The 21,914-nt window shown below is 39.6% G+C and overlaps 1 protein-coding gene across 1 annotated transcript in view; it reads left to right on the top strand.

The window, feature by feature from the left end:
- The first annotated feature begins 315 nt into the window (after positions 1–315).
- CLIC5 (chloride intracellular channel 5) overlaps positions 316–21,914 on the top strand; it is a 199,189-nt gene continuing 177,590 nt past the window's right edge. Inside the window, exon 1 of the mRNA XM_038006139.2 lies at positions 316–861. Coding sequence (XP_037862067.2) covers positions 316–861 — 546 coding nt within the window. The remainder of the gene's footprint in view (positions 862–21,914) is intronic.

Here is a 21,914-nt window from a genome sequence, read left to right as displayed (position 1 = left end):
TCAATCTCTGGCTTACCCAAACAATCTTGAAGTTACTGCCACCGAGGAAATCCCCAGGGTCTAATAAAAATATCTTTAGGAGTGAAGGAGTTAACTGAGTGTGTAAGCTTTATCTTCTGTCCAATGGACTTGTGGTTTGCTTATTAAAGTCTCCGGTAAATGATTGTTAGAGACCTGTCATTGATAGCAGTTGCTAGTTGCTGCCTTTTAAAAGCCCGTTGATTCCTCTGCAAGGTGGTTCAGCATCCTCTGTCCCTTCACTCATTTCGGGTCTGCTCAGGTCTGCCTGTAAAAGGATCTCTCAGATCAATAAGCATGAATGACGAAGACTACAGCACCATCTATGACACAATCCAAAATGAGAGGACATATGAGGTTCCAGACCAGCCAGAAGAAAATGAAAGTCCCCATTATGATGATGTCCAGGAGTACTTAAGGCCAGAAAATGATTTATATGCCACTCAGCTGAATGCCTATGAGTATGATTTTGTGTCAGTCTGTACCATTAATGGTGAAGAGACCAGCTTGGCCTCTGCCCAGTCAGAAGACAGAGGCTACCTCCTGCCTGATGAGATATACTCTGAGCTCCAGGAGGCTCAGCCAGGTGAGCTCCAGGAGGACAGGGGCATCTCAATGGAAGGGTTATATTCACCAACCCAGGACCAGCAACCCTGCCCAGAGGAGCTCCAGGAGAACGGGAGTGTGATGAAGGAAGACCTGCCTTCTCCTTCAAGGTTCACCATTCAGCATAGTAAAGCCTTCTCTACCAGCAAGTATTCCTCCACCTGCTATTCTGATGCTGAAGGTTTGGAAGAAAAGGAAGGAGCTCGCATGAACCCTGAGATTTGCCTCTTTGTGAAGGTAAGGTCTGCCTCTGACAGGTACACCCTGTGCATGCAGATATTGTGACTGGTGTTTTATTTTGCTCTGAATGACCAGGGAAAGATTCATAATGTCATGGTCCTTGGATCTAAATACATATTCAAGAGCCGGAGTGACTAAATCAGTCATTAGAGTGTACTCAGCTCTTTTCAAAATTAGAGGAATTGGAAGGTGCATTTAAAGCATGTGTTTAATCGTTGACTTTTGCATACCATGAGCAAAGCATGTTTCAAAAGGGTTCACATGAGGGAGCCAAAATTGCTGCCCAAATCCTTGCCGTTGTGACTGACATTAAGTACATTTTTCTGTCTGGTTGTATTTCCTTTGTCAACATGTTTAAAAGTGAAACCAAAGCTTGTGACAGAAAGACCTTCTTGTGCTTCTAAGGTCACAGATTTGTCAGATAGGTGGTCAATAAAGGCTATCTCTGTCACTAGCTTGCCCCTTTGGCACCAATATAACTAAAAATCCGTTGAAGTCAAATGATTTCTGTAGTAGTAAGACGCTAACTACCAGTGTTAATGTTTAATGCCTATGATATCTAAACAGAACCTTGGCGATCTTTGTATTAGACGACAAAGTAATAAAGTTATGGTTATAAATATTATCAAAATGTTGTGTTTCATACCTAAACAAATCATCTTTATTAATTAAGATGGCAGGCCCTTTTTCCCCAATGTCTCCCCCACAATGTTCATATTTATGTGATTTTTTTTCACATTTATTAGTATAAATATATTGGTAAATGCTGCTTTTTCTTGCCAATAAAAATGATTATGAACCTACAAAAACCATAGTCCATACTCATTTCTCTCTCCGTCAGTTCCCAGTAACAGTTCTGATGAAACACACTTTACTCATTTTGCCTTTTATTGTCTTCTACTTTGTTCTTTTCTCTAATTGTTTTGTGTGTAAATCGTGGATCACTTATCCTACTACAAGGTCCTTTTAAAAATAATCTAGTATAGTACTTGGTTCACACATATGTACCAGACACATTGCCTTGTACTCCACTGAGCATTTTGGGGGGAAAGGGCTGTGCAAGACAAGGCCCTTGCTCTTAAATAATGAATAATAGGGTGATAGAGACAGACTTGCACTCAATGCATTCTAATACAATATAGTAAGAGATGAAACAGAGGAGTGAGTGGAGTGTGTGGGTGTTCAGAGAAGGAGTGCTGAGGTGTGTACTGAGTTTGGAGTAGCTCCACGGAGGAGGTGATGTTAGAACAGGTGCATTCAAGCAGTTTTCCAGCCTCCATATCCACATCACCACTGTCACACTGTGCAAACAAACTTTTTTTTTTTTTTTTTGAGATAGAGTCTCACTCTGTCACCCGGGCTGGAGTGCAATGGCATGATCTCAGCTCTCTGCAACTTCCACCTTCCAGGTTCTAGTGATTCTCCTGCTTCAGCCTCCCGAGTAGCTGGGATTACAGGCGTGTGCCACCTGGTCTGGCTAATTTTTGAATTTTTAGTAGAGATGGGGTTTCACCATGTTGACCAGGCTGGTCTCAAACTCCTGATCTCAAGTGATCTGCCCTTCTCAACTTCCCAAAGTGCTGGGATTACAGACATGAGCCACGGCTCCTGGCCACAGACTTTTTTAAAGTGAGGACTAGATGTACTTTTTTTTTTTTCTCATGACAGAAGCATCCATGCAAACTGCAACAGGCAAAGTGGGTCATCACCATGATCATCATCATTGTCATCATCACCATGGACCCATCTGACATTATTTCTAAATTTGGCTAAGTGTTTATCTCACTAGAAATTAACCTATGGCTGGTATTGAGCAAAAACAAAAGTAGTAGGAAAAAGAAGTGTTGGTACTTCCTGGCAGTACCGGCAACAGGGAAAATTGATTAACTATAACATGTAATTCCTAAATTACTTAAAATTTCCTAAAGCAAATATTAGATTTAACTCTTTAAGTTTACATTATTTTTAGCATAATTATGTGAACCGGAAGGCCAGAGAGTGTCCCACTGACCTCAGCTTCTATGCATAAACTCCTTTTTAAGGGTATTCAGTAATAAAACGAGTGGCAGTTATAATCCCTGCTTCCCAGTTCCACACTTGGCCCTATCTTCACTGAAGTTCCTTATCCAATGTTGAATGGAAGTGGAATATACAAAATCGGGTAAAACAAGGCCTTCTCTGCTTGAGTGAAACTATAGGGTTTGAGTGTGACCTCAGGCCTTTTCCTCCTCCCAGCTCTGTGGAAGGGATGTTGGTTCCCCACACTGGAGAAGGCTTTGTGGCTCACCATCTTCCTAGCAGGGCTTATGGCTTTGCAGTTCTGGGTGTTCTTCTCCTGGGCTGTTTTAGTGTGGACCACTGGGCTGCATTTATACTTGTATTCGTTTGTGTATGTTTCCACCTGTTCTAGACATGTTGGCGAGAATATCATGCAGGTTTGTAAGTACATGTTTAACCAACATTTTATTGAGGCTTAATCATTTCATAGTGTTGACCAATTATTTAATTAAGTAACATATGCCATTCATTTATTCATTCAACAGATCTGGTGCCAGGTGCTGGGTTTACACCAATGAAGAAAAAAAAAAGTCTCGTCTCCCATGCACTTTTTTTTTTTTTTTTTTTTTGAGATGGAGTTTCACTCTGTAACCCAGGCTGGAGTGCAGCTCACGGCAACCTCCGCCTCCCGAGTAGCTTAGATTACAGGCATGTGCCCCCATGCCCAGGTAACTTTTGTATTTTTAGTAGAGACGGGTTTTCACTATGCTGTTCAGGATGGTCTCCATCTCCTGACTTCAAGTGATCCACTCGCCTCAGCCTCCCAAAGTGCTGGGATTACAGGCATGAGCCATTGTGCCCGGCCATGTCTCCCATGCACTTTGCATTGTAGTGAGAGAGACAACTGATAAACAAATAAATATAAAATATGGCTAATGGTGAAAGTGCTATAAAACAGGATATGGGTGTATTAATTTCTTATTTCTGCTCTAACAAATTACCTAAAACTTACTGAATTAAAACAATACAAACAATCTCTTACAGTTCTGGGGGTCTGAAGGCTGAAATGAGTCTTATGGGGCTAAACTCAAGGTGTCAGCAGAGCTGTGTTCCTAGGCTCTGGGGAGAATTTGTTTCTTTCTGTTTTCCATCTTCTAGAAGCAGATCTCATTCCTCGCGCATGGCCCACATCACATCACTTCTTCTCTCCCAGTTTCCATCATCCCATTGCCTTCTTCCCACTCCTTTTGCATTTCTCTTGTAAGGAACTCTGTGATTAGATTAGACCCACAAGGATAATCCAGGATAATCTCCTCATTTAAAAATTCTTAGTTTAATCACATTTGCAAGTTCCTTTGTCATACAACGTAATCTGCAACTTCTGGGAATTCGGACATGGCCATATTTGGCAGATGGGGAGTGATGGTGAGTAGGGGCGAGGCGGTAGTGTGGCTGCAGTGGGTGAGCCAGGGAGACAAGGTGGGAGGAGATGAGGCTGGAGAGGTGCAGAGGCACAGACCATGATCACAGCAACCCTTAGGGGCCACTGGGGGAGCCTCCCTCACTCTGAGTGATAGGGGGAGTCACTGGGCAATTTTGGAAGGAATAGTATGGTCCCCTTTTTGTAACAGGCTGTAGCTGGGAAGGTTAGACACAGTAGCAGGGAAAACAGTTTAGAGGCAACTGACAAACTTCAGGCAAGAGATGAGGGTGCATTACTACATTGGGATTGTTTTGAAGAGAAAGCCCAAGCATTTTGCTGAAGTATTTGATGTGGGCGAAAAGAAAAATAAAGAGCCATGGTTGACTCTAGAGATTTTAGTGACCTATGGACCCCTTCTCAGAAATTGTGTGATTGAGAAGCTGATGTTGGCTTATGTGTCTGTGTGTATGTATGCCAAAGAGAGAGGAAGGGGTGGTGAGAGATGGAGAAAGAGAAAAGCATTCTAGTATTTTGTTTAATGCAAAGGAAGAAACTATTCTGATAATGGTTATTGCAAACAAAAATGGTACAAATAAACACCATTTGTCCTGTATATAATATATGTCATTTATTATGGAAGCAGAATATGTTTTAGGCAGGTTTTTGTTTTTGTTTTTGTCTTGAGACACGGTCTCACTCTGTTGCCCAAGCTGGAGGGCAATGGTGCAAACACGGCTCATTGCTACCTCAGTCTCCTGGGCTCAAGCCATTCTCCCGTCTCAGCCTCTAGAATAGCTGGGACCACCGGTGTGCACCACCATACTCAGTTAATTATAATTTTTTTTTTTTTTTTTTGGTAGAGACAGTGTCTTACCATGTTGCCAGGGCTGTTCTTAAACTCCTGGGCTAAAGTGATTCTTCCGCCTCAGCCTCCCAGAATGCTGAAGCCTCTGTGCCCAGCCCCTAGAGCAGATTTTGAAGTCTGGTTGCATGGATTTGAAACCTGGTTTAGCAGATTAATTTCTGTTAAATTATTGAGCTTCTCTCAGCCTCAATTTTCTCATTGATAAAATGAATGTTATGATACCTTCCTCATAGGGTTGTTATAAAGATTAAATAAGATAATGCTTGTAAGTTGCTTAATATAGTATCTGACATATGGTAAATGTCAATATATAGGAGCCTGAATTATTACTTATTGTGATGAATTTGAACCATTCAGGAAATAATGTTTTATTTTAAGCATAGTACTTTGCAGCAAGCATTCGATAAATATCCTATTGGGTTATTCTAACATGAGAATATAATATTGTGGAAAGAGCAGTGGTCAGGGAATTCTAACACAACTTTGTCAATACTTTTGTATAAAATGTCCCTGAACCAAGTTTCTTCATCCTTGAAAGGCAATCTTTCCTAACTCTTACAGTCTTAGATTCCAAGGTGTATGGCCCCAGCTCCTGGTCAGTGTGTACATGTGTGTATGGCACCACCTATTATCCACTCTAGGATACTGCTCAACACTGAGTATAGTCTCTAGATTTGGCTGTGGTTGGAAAAGTTGACGTGAGAACAACACTCCTGTCCATACTCAGCTCATGTGAAGCCTGTCCGTTGGAAAGTGTCTGCAGCTTCAGAGCCTATCTCTGATAGAGCATTTATAGGGCCCTCATGCAGGGATGTACAGGTTGTGCACTGAACAAGTTTAGGGGACACTATTCACAGAGAATGTAAATGTCGTCCTGCTGAAGTCAGGCAACAGAACAACCCTGGTTAATATTTCTTAGACTCATAGCCCATAATTATTCTAAAGGAATTACTCACTATAATTTGGCTCAGCATAGTAAAGTGCCCCAGATTGTCAGTAATTGCTTTTATTGCCATACCAGAGGTGCCCGTTGTGGTTACAGGGGTCATGGTATTCAAAATGGGGCGCTCAGCATAATCCATTCTAATACTATAATTAGAATGAAAAATAATAAGCAGCATTTCTGTTGAACTTTAATCATCTTAAATGTTAATATTTTATATATTTTACAATGATCACAGTGCACTTTTATGGTAGTGTGTATATATATACACACACACATATAATTTGTAAGTGAGTAATTGTGCATCTATTGTCGGTAAATGTTTTATATTGATAGAGATATGCAATTTTTAAAAACATTACTGATTTGTAGGCTTTCCTTCCTTTTCTGCTATGATCTATGGGCCTGGACCTCTTTCCTTGGCCAAGATCTGATGAAAAGAGATCCCCTTACCTCCTAGGTTCTTCCTGGATGTTTTCATAAGTAACACATTTGGTCCATTTGCCTTGGAGGCAAACAAAGCTTTATAATAGCAGGTGAGAAACTTATAAAATCCCCTTGAGGAAATGGGATAAATGAAGCTGGATTAGGATGTTGAGATGTCGCTCAATGGATGTCCCAGGCAGTGGCCTCAGCAGAAGCAAAGGCACAGCCAACACTCACATATGTATGGCAAGGTCCATTTTGTTGGGTGGGTCAGAAGGCCCACATAGGTGAAGAGCAGATGGTGAAATTGAAGAACTAGGAGTGCTGCCTTTCACTGCAAACTAAGGGGCTTGGTTCTTATCCTAAAGCAATCAAGAGTAATAAAATGTTCTGAGGAAGATACCATGAGCAAAACAAGGTTTAGGGTAATAAGCAAATTAAAAAGAATTTCCACCTGCCAGCTAGAATACAACCAAACAGACATCATGCTTTGTTTCAAAGATTAGTTCAAGTATTTAGATGTAAACACATCATGTATCATTAACACTGTATATTTTCAACTGATCATCTGGGTGTGTCCAAATATTTAAATCCATGGCTTCATATAAACCAATTTTGGTGGAAAAAGCTAGCTGGTATGATGCTGATTTATATATTATCTATCTGTGTATCTAGCTACTTTATATTTTGTGAGGGTAAGGGGGAGATATCCGGATTCAGCGCAAGGTTTTGATTGTTATTTTAGTATAGTTTCCAGTTTAAAAAGTGTGTTTGCATGGCATAGGATAGCCTGGCTGGACTTACTTAATTAGAGTGCTAGGAACACGATCAAGGCCCAGTTTTTCCCAGTTTTATTTTCTAGGTGCCCATATGAACTGGTTTGCTTTGTGAATCAATGCCATTAATCAAAGAGTCGCAGAATCTTAGCACTGTGCCAAGAATGTGGAAAGTCAGAGGAGTGAAGCAACCTTCCTAAGGCTGCCTGCAAATCACTGGCAAGCTAGCACACTGGGCTGTCCATCCAGGGGATTTTTCTTTATATCGGCATTCCTAGCCTGGGAATATGTTCATATGTTCATGAATATGCTTCGGGAGGTTCAGGAACATTCTAGAACCCTATGCAAAGATATTTGTGCCAGATGATTTCAGGAGGGTCCATGAACTCTCAGAAATGTTAACTATCACTGTGATGCATTCCACTTTCCCTGCCTGCGTACTCACTCCCATGTGGGAGGGGTAGAATATGCTGTGAGGTGACACAAATCCTTTTTTTTACTGTGGAGTCATCCACTTGCTCTAAGCCTTTCAGTGCCTTGAGGAACCATGGGAAGAAACCTTCACGAAAGAATAATAAAGAAGCATCACTAAATAATCATGTGAGAGTTATGTTAACTCTGAAAAGGAAAGTGATGTGATACTCTGAAATACATATCCCCAAATTGGGGCCCATATTTTTTCTAAAGAAAGTTTTGCAATTTTTCTGCCAAGAGACTACAAACTCAATGCCAATGTATTCGCTGCTAATCCCATCATCCTGGACAGTATTACCAATTGTACACACGAAAACTTCTGAATAACTTGGATTTCTGTTTCTCCTTTACTTTCAATAATCCAATTGATTTCACCTCTCAAAATATTATCTCCTCTTCATCTTGGTTACTAATGATCAGTGTCATCTTGACCACAGCTGTTTAACTGGTCACTCTGCCTCTAGAGTCATCCATCTCCCAAGGACCCCCCCACCTAGCCACAAGAATGGTCCACATTTCTCTCTTTCTTTCTTTCTTTCTTTCTTTCTTTCTTTCTTTCTTTCTTTCTTTCTTTCTTTCTTTCTTTCTTTCTTTCTTCCTTCCTTCCTTCCTTCCTTCCTTCCTTCCTTCCTTCCTTCCTTCTTTCTTTCTTTCTTTCTTTCTTTCTTTCTTTCTTTCTTTCTTTCTTTCTTTCTTCTTTTCTTTCTTTCTTTCTTTTCTTTCTTCCTTTCTTTCTCTTTCTTTCTTCCTTTCTTTCCTCCTTTCTTTCTTTCTTCCTTTCTTTCTTTCTTCCTTTCTTTCTTCTTTCTTCTTTCCTTTCTTTCTTTCTTTCTTTCTTTCTTTCTTTCTTTCTTTCTTTCTTTCTTTCTTTCTCTCTTTTGTTTTAAGTTCAGGGGTACATGAGCAGGTTTGTTATATAGGTAAATTTGTGTTATGGGGGTTTGTTGTACAGATTATTTCATCACTCAAGTATTAAGCCTAGTCCCTTTTGTTATTTTTCCGATCCTCCCTCTCCTCCTTCCCTCTATCCTCCGATAGGCCCCAGTGTGTGTTATTCTCCTCTATTTGTCTGTGTGTTCTCATCATTTAGCTCCCGCTTATGAGTGAGAACAGGCAGTGTTTGGTTTTCTGTTCCTGCATTAGTTTGCTAAGAATAATGGCCTCCAGCTCTACCCATGTTCCTGCGAAGAACATAATCTCATTCTTTATTATGACAGCATAGTATTTCATGGTATATATGTACTACATTTTCTTTATCCAGTCTACCATTGATAGGCATTCAGGTTGATTCCATGTCTTTGCTATTGCGAATAGTCCTGCAATGAACATACACATCTGTTTGTCTCATATAATAATTTATATTTCTTTGGGTATATACCCAGTAATGGGATTGCTGGGTAGAATGGAAGTTCTGTTTTTAGGTCTCTGAGGAATCACCACACTGCTTTCCACAATGGTTGAATTAATTTACACTCCAATCAACAGTGTATAAGTGGCCATTTTTCTCTGCAACTTTGCCAGCACCTTTTATTTTTTGACTTTTTAATAATAGCTATTCTGACTGGTATGAGATGGTATTTCATTGTGATTTTGATTTGTACTTCTCTAAAAATTAGTGATAAGCTTTTTTTCATATGGTTGTTGGCTGCATGTATGTCTTCTTTTGAAAAGTGTCTGTTTATGTCCTTTGCCCACTTTTTAACTTTTTAAAGTTTCTTTTAGATGCTGCATATTAGACCTTTGTCAGATACATAGTTTGCAAAATTTTTCTCCTCTTCTATTGGTTGCTTACTCTGTTGATAGTTTCTTTTGCTGTTCAGAAGCTCTTTAGTTTAATTAGATCCCATTTGTTTCAACCGTTTTTGGCATCTTTGTCATGAAATCTTTGCCTGTTTCTATGCCCAGAATGGTATTGCCTGGGTTGTCTTCCAAGGTTTTTATAGTTCTGGGCTTTACATTTAAGTCTTTAATCTATCTTGAGTTGATTTTTGTATATAATATAAAGAAGGGGTTCCAGTTTCAATCTTCTTCATATGGCTAGACAGTTATCCCAGCACAATTTATTGAATAGGGAGTCCTTTCCCCATTGCTTGTTTTTGTCAGCTTTGTCAAAGATCTGATGGTTACACGTGTGTGGTCTTATTTTGGAGCTCTCTATTCTGTATCATTGGTCAATGTGTCTGTTTTTGTACCAATACCATGCTGGTTTGGTTACTGTAGCCTTGCAGTATAGTTTGAAGTTGGGTAGAGTGATGCCTCCAGCTTTGTTCTTTTTGCTTAGGATTGCCTTGGCTATTTGGGTTCTTTTTTGGTTCCATATGAATTTTAAAATAGTTCTTTTTTTTTTTTTTTTTTTTTTTTTGGTTCTGTGAAGAATGTCATTGGTAGTTTGATAGGAATAGCATTGAATCCATAAATTGCTTTGGGCAGTATGGCCATTTTAATGATATTGATTCTCCCTATACACAAGCATGGAATGTTTTCCCATTTGTTTGTGTCCTCTCTGATTTCTTTGAGTAGTGTTTTATAATTCTCATTGTAAAGATTTTTCAACTCCCTGGTTAGCTGTATTCCTAGGTATTTTATTCTTTTGTAGCAATCATGAAAGGGATTGCATTCCTGATTTGGCACTCAGCTTGACTGTTGTTGGTGTATAGGAATACTAGTGATTTTTGTACATTGATTTCATATCCTGAAACTTCACTGAAGTTGTTTACTAGCTTGAGCAGCTTTTGGGCCAAGACTATGGGTTTTCTAGATATAAAATCATGTCATCTGCAAACAAGGATATTTTAAATTCTTCTATACCTATTTGGATGCCTTTTATTTCTTTCTCTTACTTGATTGTTCTGGACAGAACTTCCAATACTATGTTGAATAGGAGTGGTGAGAGAGGGCCTTCTTGTCTTGTGCTGGTTTTTCAAAAGGTATACTTACAGCTTTTGTTCATTCAGTATGATGTTGGCTGTCGGCTTGTCACAGATGGCTCTTATTAATTTTGAGGTATGTTCCTTTGATACCTCGTTTATTGAGAGTTCTTAACATGAAGGGATGTTGAATTTTATCAAAAGCATTTTCTGCATCTATTGAGATAATAATTTTTTTTTTTTGTCTTTAGTTCTGTGTATGTGATGAGTCACATTTATTGATTTGCATATGTTGAACCAACCTTGCATCCCAGGGAAAAAATTTACTTGATCGTGGTGGATAAGCTTTTTGATGTGTTGCTGAATTCAGTTTGTAAGTATTTTGTTGAAGATTTTTGCATTGATGTTCATCACAGATACTGGCCTGAAGTTTTCTTTTTTTGTTGTATCTTTGCCAGGTTTTGCTATTAGGATGATGTTGGCCTCATAGAATGAGTAAGGAAGGAGTCCCTCCTCTTCAATTTTTTTGGAATAGTTTTAGTAGAAACGGTACCAGCTCTTCTTCGTACATCTAGTGGGATTCAGCTGTGAATCTGTCTAGTCGTGGTTTTTCGTTTTTTTTTTTTTTTTTTCTTTTTGGTAGACTATTTATTACAGATTCAATTCCAGAACTCATTATTGGTCTGTTCAGGGATTCAGTCTTGGGAGGGTGTATGTGTCCAGGAACGTATCAATTTTCTTCTAGATTTTCTCATTTGCATGCATAGAGGTGTTCATCATATTCTCTGATGGTTATTTGTATTCCTGTGAAGTCAGTGATAATATCCCTTTTGTTGTTTCTACTCGTGTTTATTTGGATCTTCTCTCTTTTACACATGCTTTTTAGAGCACATCAGACCATGCCATTCCCCTGCTTCTAGTTATGTAGTAGCTCCCTATTGCCCCAGGAAAAAGGCCAGGATGAAAGGAATGCATAAAAGTTTCTCATGATACATCAGGCTTTTAGCTAAGACTTCATTACTTGCCACTTCTCATTCACCCTGTGTCTTAAAAACGTTCACTAGCCTGTACTTCCCTGCACACTTCATGATTCTGGGCCTGTGCTCAAGCTGCCCCCTTTCAATGCTTTTCCTTCCTCTCCTTTCAAATGCAGCCTAGAAGTCGCCTCTTCAGGAGGGCTTTCCTTGTCCCTCCAGAAAAGGCTGGGCTGTATCGGTTCTGCGCTCCTTCATTGTTCTTACCTTAATGTATAAGACTTCTGCCATAAAGTATCACAAACTAGATGACTTAAACAACAGAACTTTACTTTCTCACAATACTGGAGGCTAGAAGACCAAGATCAAGGTGTTGGCAGGGTTGGTTTCTTCTGAGTCATCTCTCCATGGCTTGTAGATCACCATCTTTTCTCTCTGTCTTCACATGGTCTTCCCCCTGTGCATGTCTGTGTCCTAATCTTCTCCTCCTATAAGAATACCAGTCATTTTGGATTAGGGCTCACCCTAATGACCTCATTTTAACTAAATCACCTCTTTAAAGACCCTCTCTCTAAATGCAGCCACGTTCTGAGGGTTTAGGATTTCAATATACAAATTTGGGGGGTACGTACACAATTTAGTCCATTACATTTAATGCTATGATTACTTGTTTATGTCTTTATATGTCCCTAGCTGTGAACTATTGCCTCCATTCTCATATACTTGGTCCATGGCATACTTAAAATGATGGTTGAATGAAGGAAGGAGGGAGGAAATAAGTTACCCCCAGGAATTTCCAGGGTAATGAGGGAGGAGGAAGCCTTGGGCCAGTAACTGGCAGCAGTAGTAAGAGTGGTAGTCCAAGCCCTCTGTATCAGCTTTGTAGGGTTGCTGTAACAAATTACCACAAACATGGTGGTTTAAAACAACAGAAACTTATTCTCTCACAGTTATTGATGCCAGAGTCTAAAGATAGGGTATTGTCAGGGCCACACTCCCTCCGAAGTCTCTAGGAGAGAGTTCTTTCTTGTATTTTTTAGATTCTGTTGGCTTCTGGCAATCTTTGGCTTGTGGTTGCATCATGCCAATCTCTGCCTCCTTCATCACATGGCCTTCTCCCTGGTGTTCCTGTATCTGTTTTCCCTTATCTTCTCTGATCAAGACTTGGGATTGGATATAGGGCCACCTTAATTCAGGATGATTTCATCTCAAGAACCTTAGCTTAAATTACATCTACAAATACCCTTTTTCCAAATAAGGTCACATTTTCAGGTTCCAGGTGGACATAACTTTTTAAGGCCACTCTTCAACCCACTACCCTCCTGAAGGAAGAATGAGTTGGATTGAATGGGAACCCCCAGACATGGGCAACCAGTCTCAGAATCCATATTTTCCCCTTGATGCAAGGGGCTCTGTAAGAACTTACTGGACTGTTTGTATCTTCATTTCTTTAGTTCTCAGGCATTCATTAGAATGCCTGGCACATTCCTAACATCATCCTGAAGTTGGACAGAAAGCCAATATTCTGAGTGCTTATGTGACCTGTTGAGCTCTAAAGGGACATTGGAGTCAAAGGACTTGAGGATTTGCATAGCAATTGGGGTTAGACACCGCAAGGAGCAGCCTGGGCTAGAACTAATTCAATGCATCCTTGTTCCTGGGCCTGCCTTTGTGTTTCTGCATTAATATGATTTACTGAACACTGTTTTGTCAACAGACACGGAAGCCAAACTAGATGTGATGATCAGGAGAAAAGGTGCAGTGTCAACCCTGCAGGAGAGAATATCAGCTGGCCAGGATGTGGCTTCCAATCAGAATATCAAGAGGGAGATAGTATTAGTCAGTAGGGGTCATTTTTTTGGACTCCCATTTTTTAAAGGGCAGTTTACCAGACTATCAGCTCCTTGAGGAAGGAATCCTGTTTCTTATCTCTGTAGCTCTGTGTCCTGTGGGGGCACTGAGCTTGTTGCAGTGGGGGAACTCTGTAAATGTTGGTCAAAGTGAACTAAACAGTTACCCCTGAGACCCTCAGCTAGCCTTCATTCACCCAATGGAGTAAAGACCATCCCTTGGAACGAAATCGCAAACTGGATACTCAATTCCCCTGCTGTAAACCTTCCCTATTGCCAACATGATCAAGTTCACCTTTGAGCATCCCATTACAAAGCCTTTGCATGTTCTGCGCCTAACAATCTAATGGCTTCTCTAATTCCATCTTCCACCATGCTCCGCCTCACTCACTGTGTTCCCCAGGAATGCTGAGCTCTCCACAAATAGGATGCTATTCTGCTCCATACAGCTTTGCCCATGCTGATACCTCTGCCTACAGCACCTTCTCCTCTCCTTCATCTGGTCAAATCCTTGTCTTTCTGAACTCATATTCCCTGGAAAGCTGTTTCTGAACCTTCAGGTCATTCTAAGTACTCTCCCTCAGTGTCTGCCTTCATTTTAGCACCTCTTACCTCATTTTACAATTATCTGGTTAAGCGTGTATCTCCCCTAGTCTGTTACAAGACTGAAAGCTCCACAAGGAAAGCACTTTCCAGCTACATCTTATTCACCCATGTACCCCCACAGTTAGCACAAAGTCTGGTCCATAGTCAGGGCTCATAAATATGTGTTGATTAAACCAAATTGGTTATGGGGGGGGATAGTTCAGTTTGCTTTTGGAGGGAAAGCTTCTTGGTGTGTTCTGGGAAATTTGGTCAGTATTCAAGCAAAGATCGTCGAGTACCTGCAGCTACTGATACTTGACTTTAGGGTAGAGTGAGGTGAATGGCAAGTCCTGGTGACAAACCAGTTAGTCAGGGAGAAAACAGAGAAGGGAAAATTCACACTCTTAGGCATCCTGTGCTTTTGTAAATGGGAAAAAGGGGAGATAGTGAGGAAAAAATAGAGATGCTCCCACATAGAAACAGGATTTTAACTCAAGTCCTGTTGAGCAGCAGCAGGTTTTGGAACCCAGCTGACATTGCCCGCCCCGCCCCCCCGCCCCTGCCCCTTAAATGGGTTGATTATTTGCCTGGTTCTAAGTATGAAAAGTACAAAAGATAGAGTTGCTCCCCAACCATACTCCTTCAAACACCTCATTTCCATTTTCAGAGGCAGTCCCTTCTACACATTTCATTAATATGCCCCTTGAGACATTCTATGTGCATTCCAGCAAATATGTGTACAAGTTTGTATATTTGGAATTCTCTCCTTTTTTTCATTTTATTTGACACCAATGCATAATACCATATACCCTAGTATGTACCTTGCTTTATGGGGCCAGCTGTATGGAGATATAATTTACATACATTGAAAGTCCACAATTTTAAGTGCGTATTTGAGGGAGTTTTGACAAATCTATGCAGTCATGTAACCACCACCGCAATCATGATGTGGCACATTCCCATCACCTCAAAAGGCTCTGTCCTACCTTCTTTGCTGTGTGTCCCCTCCCAGACACCTCCTGCCTCCTAGAAGGATCTTTCTATTATGATAGTTTTCTCTTTTAAAACATATTGCATAAACAGACTTAAACTCTGTGTAATCTTGTGTGTGTGCTTTCTTTCATAATGCTTTTGAACTCATCTACGTTGGTACGTATATCAGCAGTTGGTCCCTTTTTATTACTGGATTGTATTCCGTTGTGTGAATGTCTTGTGCTACAATTTTTTTATGCATTCAGCAATTGAGGGCACCTGGATTCTTTTCCAGTTTTTGGCTATTAATAAGGAGGCTGCTATAAACATTTGTGTATAAGCTTTTGTGTTGATTATGTTTTGTATTTCTCTTGGGTAAATATTTATAAGTGTAATTATTTAGTTATAAGTTTAGTGAATGTTTAACCTTAAAAAAAAAAAAACCTTGCAATTTGTTTTCAAAGTCACTGTCAAAATTTGTATGAGATTTCTAGCTACTTTCTTTCCAGCATTCAGCATTGCCAGTTTTTAAAGTTTGAAGCATACTGATAAATATATCATGGTATTTCACTAAATTGTAGCTTTAATTTTTATTTTTCTTGTGACTAATTAGGCTGAGCATCTTTTCATGTACTTATTAGTCATCCTTTTGTCTTCTTCGGTGAAGCACCTATTCAAATATTTTGCTTATTATTTTAGTATTTGATCTTATTATTATTAAATTTATTAAATTTTAAAACCTCTTTATATAGTCAAGACAATTTCTTTATACATGTTTTGCAAATAGTTTATAAATATGGCTTGACTTTTCATTTTCATAACAGTGTCTTTTGAAGAGCAGATGTTTTTTGTTTTGATGAAGCCCATTTATCAATTCTTTAATGCTGTGGTGTGTGTTTTTTTGTGTGCTATCTAGGAAATGTTTGTCTAACCCAAGGTCACAAAGATTTTTTGTTTTCTTCCAGAACTTTTATAGCTCTGGTTCTATCATCCACTTGAAGTTTATTTTGTATATGGTACAACATAAGGATTTATTTTCTTCCCTTTCCTCCCTCCCTTCCTCCCTTCTTCCTTCCTTCCTTCCCTTTAATGTCAAATACATTGATTAATTTTCAAATGTTAAACCAATCTTGTATTTCTGGGCTAAACCCCACTTAGTAATGATTTATTATTATTTTATAGACTTCTAAATTTGACTTGCTACAATTTTGTTGTTGAATTTACAACAATGTTGTTGATATGTTGTTGATATGTAGAATGTTGTAGATATGTTTCTAGATTTGATTTGCTACAATTTTGTTAAATATTTTTGCATATTCATGAGAAATATTTGGGTGTAGTTTTATTTTAATTTATTCTTCTGGATTTAATATTAGGATAATGCCCACCTAGAATGAGTTGGGAATGTGTTTCCTCTTCTATTTTCCAAAAGAGTTTTTGTGCAAGTGATATTATTTCTTTGCTAATGGTTTGGCACAATTCACTAGTAAAACTATCTTTACCAGAGATTTCTTGGTGGGAAGGTTTTTCCTCTTGCAAATTCAGTGAACTTAATAGATATAGGGATATTCAGGTTACTGCTTTCTTTGTCACTGAGTTCGATAATTTGTTTCCTTCAAATTATTTGCTGTTTAAATTGTTGAATTTATTGTCAATTCTCTCTTCATATTTTCTTCTGCCTTCTTAAATGTATGATGTATGTTTATATGGCAGTTTTAATGTCCTTATATACTAATTTTGATCATTTTAGCCATATATGGGTTTATATTTATTGATTGATTTTTTTCACGCTTGGTTATGAGTCACATTTTCTTAGCTATTTACATACACTAGTAATATATTTTGGCTGCCAGACATACTGAATGTTATCTTGTTGGATACTGGATTTTGTTGTATTCCTTTAAAAAGTGTCAGGCCTCATTCCGGGATGTAGTTAAGTGACATAGAATGAATTTAATCCTTTTGTGGCTTGCTTTTAAACTTTCTAGGAGTGTGTCCAGAAACATCCTAGTCTACAGCTCATGTGGTTTCATTACCGAAGCAATAGCCTTCCGAGGACTCTGCCCAATGCCCTATGTACTATGAGGTCTTTCCACTCTTCCTACTGGGAACATAAATTATTACCAGCCCTGTGTAAGATCCTGGGATTGTTTCTTTTATGCATCTCTAGTTCTTTCCCCATACTTGATAGTTTTCTCACATGCACATGCAGATCAGGACTTAGCCAAAGATTCAAGGGGACCCCTCTGTAGATCTCAAGAGTGCTCTCTAAGTTCTCTCTCTGTGTCAGGAACTCCACCTCCTCTGGTATTTAGATCTGTAAATTCTATCTGCCTTGACCTTCCCAAACTCCAAACTCCAAACTTCATTGTTTGCTCAACTCAGAGAGACTGCCAGGCTGTGTTTGGGTCCTGTGTATCCTGTTCCTAATGTCTGAAAACCGTTGTTTCATATACTTTGTCTGCTGGTACTGTTGTATTTATTAAGGGTAAATCTTGTTTCTTTTACTCTGTCAGGCCAGAAGTGGAGGTTGTCGCAATTGACTCTAAGATTTCCATTTATCTTGAGTTGCTTCTCTGTTCTTCTGAAATATTGCCCTTTTGAGTTTAAGAATGAGTTGGAGTTTGGCATGTAGTCATAAAGTTCAACTGGACTAAAATCCAGTGATAATAATCATTAAAGTGACATTGTGAGATGACAGCTATAGCAACATATTTTGGCCTTCTGACAAAAAGTTCCTTTCTGACCCTTCTTTCCATTCTCTTTAAAGATATGCTGTCTTTTTCAAAGTCTTTATCTTCCACTTTAAGATAAAGATGCAAAATAAAGACTTTGCAAAAGGCAGCATACCATTTTTCAGCAATGAGAAAATAGAGAAACAGATGTCTCAGCCAGTCATTCACTGACACAGTCTAAGTGCAATGTCACCTCATCTTTTAACCTCTTACCATTCAAGCCTCTGATGATTCTATGAATTCCTTTAGAAAATGATAGGAAAATGGAATTTATTGTTGTCAAAATGAAGTCCCATTCTCCAGCTGTCTTCCATACTCAGCCCCAAGTGTTGAGAATCTATTTGTGCATGAATTGTGATGCTTACCTAGGAAAATGTGCTGATCAGCAGCTCTGTTCCTAGATGGATAACACTCCCTCAAAAGTATGAGAGACTCTCCCTGTGCATGAAGCATGTGTTTCAGGCATGGAACCAAGTGATCTGTGCAATCTTGTGAGGACAAAGGTTAGAAAATTGGGCTTGAAGGCATGCCCCACTTTTATGCTTTACAAGCAGTGCCTTTCTGCCTCCCTTCATGAGCCTGGGGGTCAGCAGAAGGTCAGGGCCTGTCAGAGGCCATCAGCCTCCATGCACAGGGTACTGTGGACAACAGTAGCATGGCAACAGTTTAAATAAATAAGACAGTACATTGTTTAAGAAACATTAATGTTCCGAGATTTCAGTGGTAACAACCGCAAAATAAACATGCAAGGTGGTAAGAAGTAACTGGCATGAATACCTTTTGTTAAAAGTTGGACCACAAGTGCATTTTTTTTAACACCCTACTGAAGTATTTTTGTTATATTCTTCTGTGGTGGCAAGAAAGGAAAGAATATGGTGAGTAATCTTTAATATTTACAATAGAAACTCTCTATAAACTGGCTTGGTTCTTCTAGAACTGTGCTATTCAAAACGGTAGCCATGTGGCTCTTTAAATTTAAATGGTTACAATGAAATAAAATTAGAAACGCAGCTCCTCAGTCACACCAGCCACATCTCAAGTGCTCTATAACTACAAGTGGTTAATGGCCACTGTGTTGGAAAAGGCAGCTTCTGTCATCACAGAACATTCTGTAGGACAGTGCTACTGCAGGGTAATCTGGGTTCAGATCTGGCTTGAAGACCAATCAGTTCTGCAGTCACAGGCTCTTCCCTGGGTCTTTATTCTTGTCTAAATATAAAAGTGAGACAGAAGAGTTTTCATGTCCACAAAATAAAGAAACCACTGGAGAAAAGTATTCACACTGATAAAGAACATCTGTGATACAAGTTCGTATGAATCTACTGGTTTGAAATGATAACTATTTAGGCAAAACAATCAGCCATTACAAATCTCCATAAAGCTGTCAAAATCCAATGACCACGTCCAGGGCCATTAAGAGTCTCTCTTTGGCCAAGAGAAACCGTCAAAGCTGCAGAAACTTTGAGGATTGAGGATGTTGCCCCTCCAGTCTCTAAGGCCAAATGCAGCATTAAGCCTGGAACCAAGACACAGTCATCAGGACCCTGCACTTGACCACCCTTCTCAGTCAAAACAACTTGTCAGCCGGGTGTGGTGGCTCATGCTTGTATTCCCAGCACTTTGGGAGGCCAAGGTGGGTGGATCACGAGGTCAGGTGATCAAGACCATCCTGGCCAACATAGTGAAACCCCATCTCTACTAAAACAAAAACATCAGGTAGGCATGATGGTACATGCCTGTAGTCCCAGCTACTTGGGAGACTGAGGCAGGGGAATTGCTTGAACCTGGGAGGTGGAGGTTGCAGTGAGCTGAGATTGCGCTACTGCACTCCAGCCTGGTGACAGAGCAAGACTCCATCTCAAAACAAAACAAAAACAAACAAACAAAACTATAAGGGTGAAGGTTAAGCAATTCTCTTGTGAATGTATTGAGTTCTTATTCCATAATAAACATTTTATAGGTGCAATAATGAGCCTCTCGACAATTGCCTATTCCTTCCTATGTCTCTCTTTAATATGTTAAATCAACAGGTTGATAAATCTTTATAGAGCCCACACTCTGTACCTAATGTGCAGATACTGCAAGAGATAGGAAAACAGTCCAAGATGAGGGTTCATTTTTCTGTGGGGCTGTGACCAGGTGGTTCAGGAAGAAGCATTCACACCATGAAGGACTTAGGAATTAAAGCTAGAGTTCTGGTGGAATCAGGTTCTAGAGAATATAATGCTCAGCACTGAATAAGCACTGAAGGCAAGCAGAGATGGAACAGGACTGGATTTTTCAAGGAAGGTTTCATGAAGGAAGCAGGCTTTAAGCTCTGAAAAAAGATGCAGGCACCAGGCTGGCAGGTAGGATCAGGGAAGGGATTCCAGGCCTCAGCAATTACATTGTCCTACCCAATCCTGTGCTGTTTTGAGAGAAGGTTTAGCATAGTGGATCAAAGCATAGACTCTCGAGCAAGAGTGTGTGGGTTCAAATTCTGGTTTTGTCATTTATTAAGTCTGTGATCTTGGGCAATCTAGTTAACCCTTCACTAGATTGCTGTGAGGATTAAATGAGTTTACATATGTAAAATTCTAGGCACAAAATAAACACCATACAACTGTTAACACCCCCACTCCCACCCCACTCTCTTTATTGACAGAGTTTATTTTTACTTATATTTACATTGAGAATCTCCTAAAAGTAACCTCAATAATTTTACAATTAATTTCCATAATTGTCAATTTGATTTCTTTAATTTAAAAATTTAATAAGTAATCACACTGTATTTAGGGCAAAGCAACTTGCATAATCATCCTGGTGGATGCCTCAGCTCTTCTCACCAAAATACTCATGTCATCAGGGCCCTGGACAGGACCTACTTCATCCCTGTATTTGAGACTGAAAGATACTGACTATGTCTCCTAAATTATACCACAGAAGCTATTTGGTTTGGAAAGATGTCTCTCTAGTGTCAGTATTCTCCCCTCTTTAAAAAATTTTTTTTTATTTTTAATTTTTGCCTGGAAAACTACGTATCTATATGCCGAAGAATGAAACTAGATCCCTATCTCTCACCATATACAAAAATCAAATCAAAATGGATTAAAGATTGAAATCTAAGACCTCAAACTATGAAACTACTACAAGAAAACATTGAGGAAGATCTCTAGGACATTGGTCTGACCAAACATTTATTGAGCAATACCCCACAAGCTCAGGCAACCATATTCTTATGTGAGAGGGGTGAATATTAAACTTTCACTTCCTCATTCCCTCTAGGAGGCGGACAGGCAGCATGGGAAGGGTACGCAGCTCTGAGTGCAACCTGGCTTTAGTCTCAGTGGCTACATGCAATCCGGGCAAACGTAGGCAGTGTCTTAACCTTATGGAGCCTCCTTTTCCTCATCTAAAATATGGGACATTAATACCCACTTCACAGGCTTGTTTGGAACAGTGAAATAGAATTTTCCGACACAATACCTGGCATATGTTCTGGCATGTGGAGGGAGCTCCCTTGAATGTCCCAACAGATTGAATTTGTTATCACTCTTTCTGAGAAGGAGCTGTATCACTGCCACTCAATTCTTCAGGCTATTTGTACATGAAAGAGGCAAGACTTCCTACAGTCCAAATTGACTCTGCCTACAGCAACAATACCAGGCTTCCCAAATAAATTTAAATACAAAACTAAAGCAAAAAAATAGGAATAGCATGAATACATGTCTGTTTCAAACCCTAACACGTACACTCAAATTCCTAATTTGTGTACAACCACACACAATGTGGCCTTGGTCTTGACAGTGCTAAGACACGCTACACACTCGTGTGATGATCTCTCCAGAAGGATAGAGGCAAGTGGATCATTCTCCACAAGTGTTTGCATTGGTAAGCGGACTTAGAGGCAGACAAGAGAATCCACTCTAGTAAGTTTAAGCAGAGAGGGATTTATTACAGATTTGAGAAACTCACAGGATTTCTAGTTAGGGGTAGACACCAACTAAGCCTAAGTGCTGCACATCCAGGTTGAGCCTGGAGAAACCCTCAACCACACTCTGGAATTGTTCTAGAGAAAACCCCACAGCTTCCTGCCAACCTGTGGTCACATATTATACGTTTTCTTTTTGTTGTTTTTTTTTCTTTTTGTGGAATCTGGAACACCTAGACTCTAGCCGCAAGG

The sequence above is a fragment of the Chlorocebus sabaeus genome, chromosome 17, assembly GCF_047675955.1.
Source record: "Chlorocebus sabaeus isolate Y175 chromosome 17, mChlSab1.0.hap1, whole genome shotgun sequence".
Taxonomy (NCBI): Eukaryota; Metazoa; Chordata; class Mammalia; order Primates; family Cercopithecidae; genus Chlorocebus; species Chlorocebus sabaeus.
Note: the sequence above shows the minus strand (reverse complement) of the source record. Positions and strands in the feature narration are given on the sequence as shown.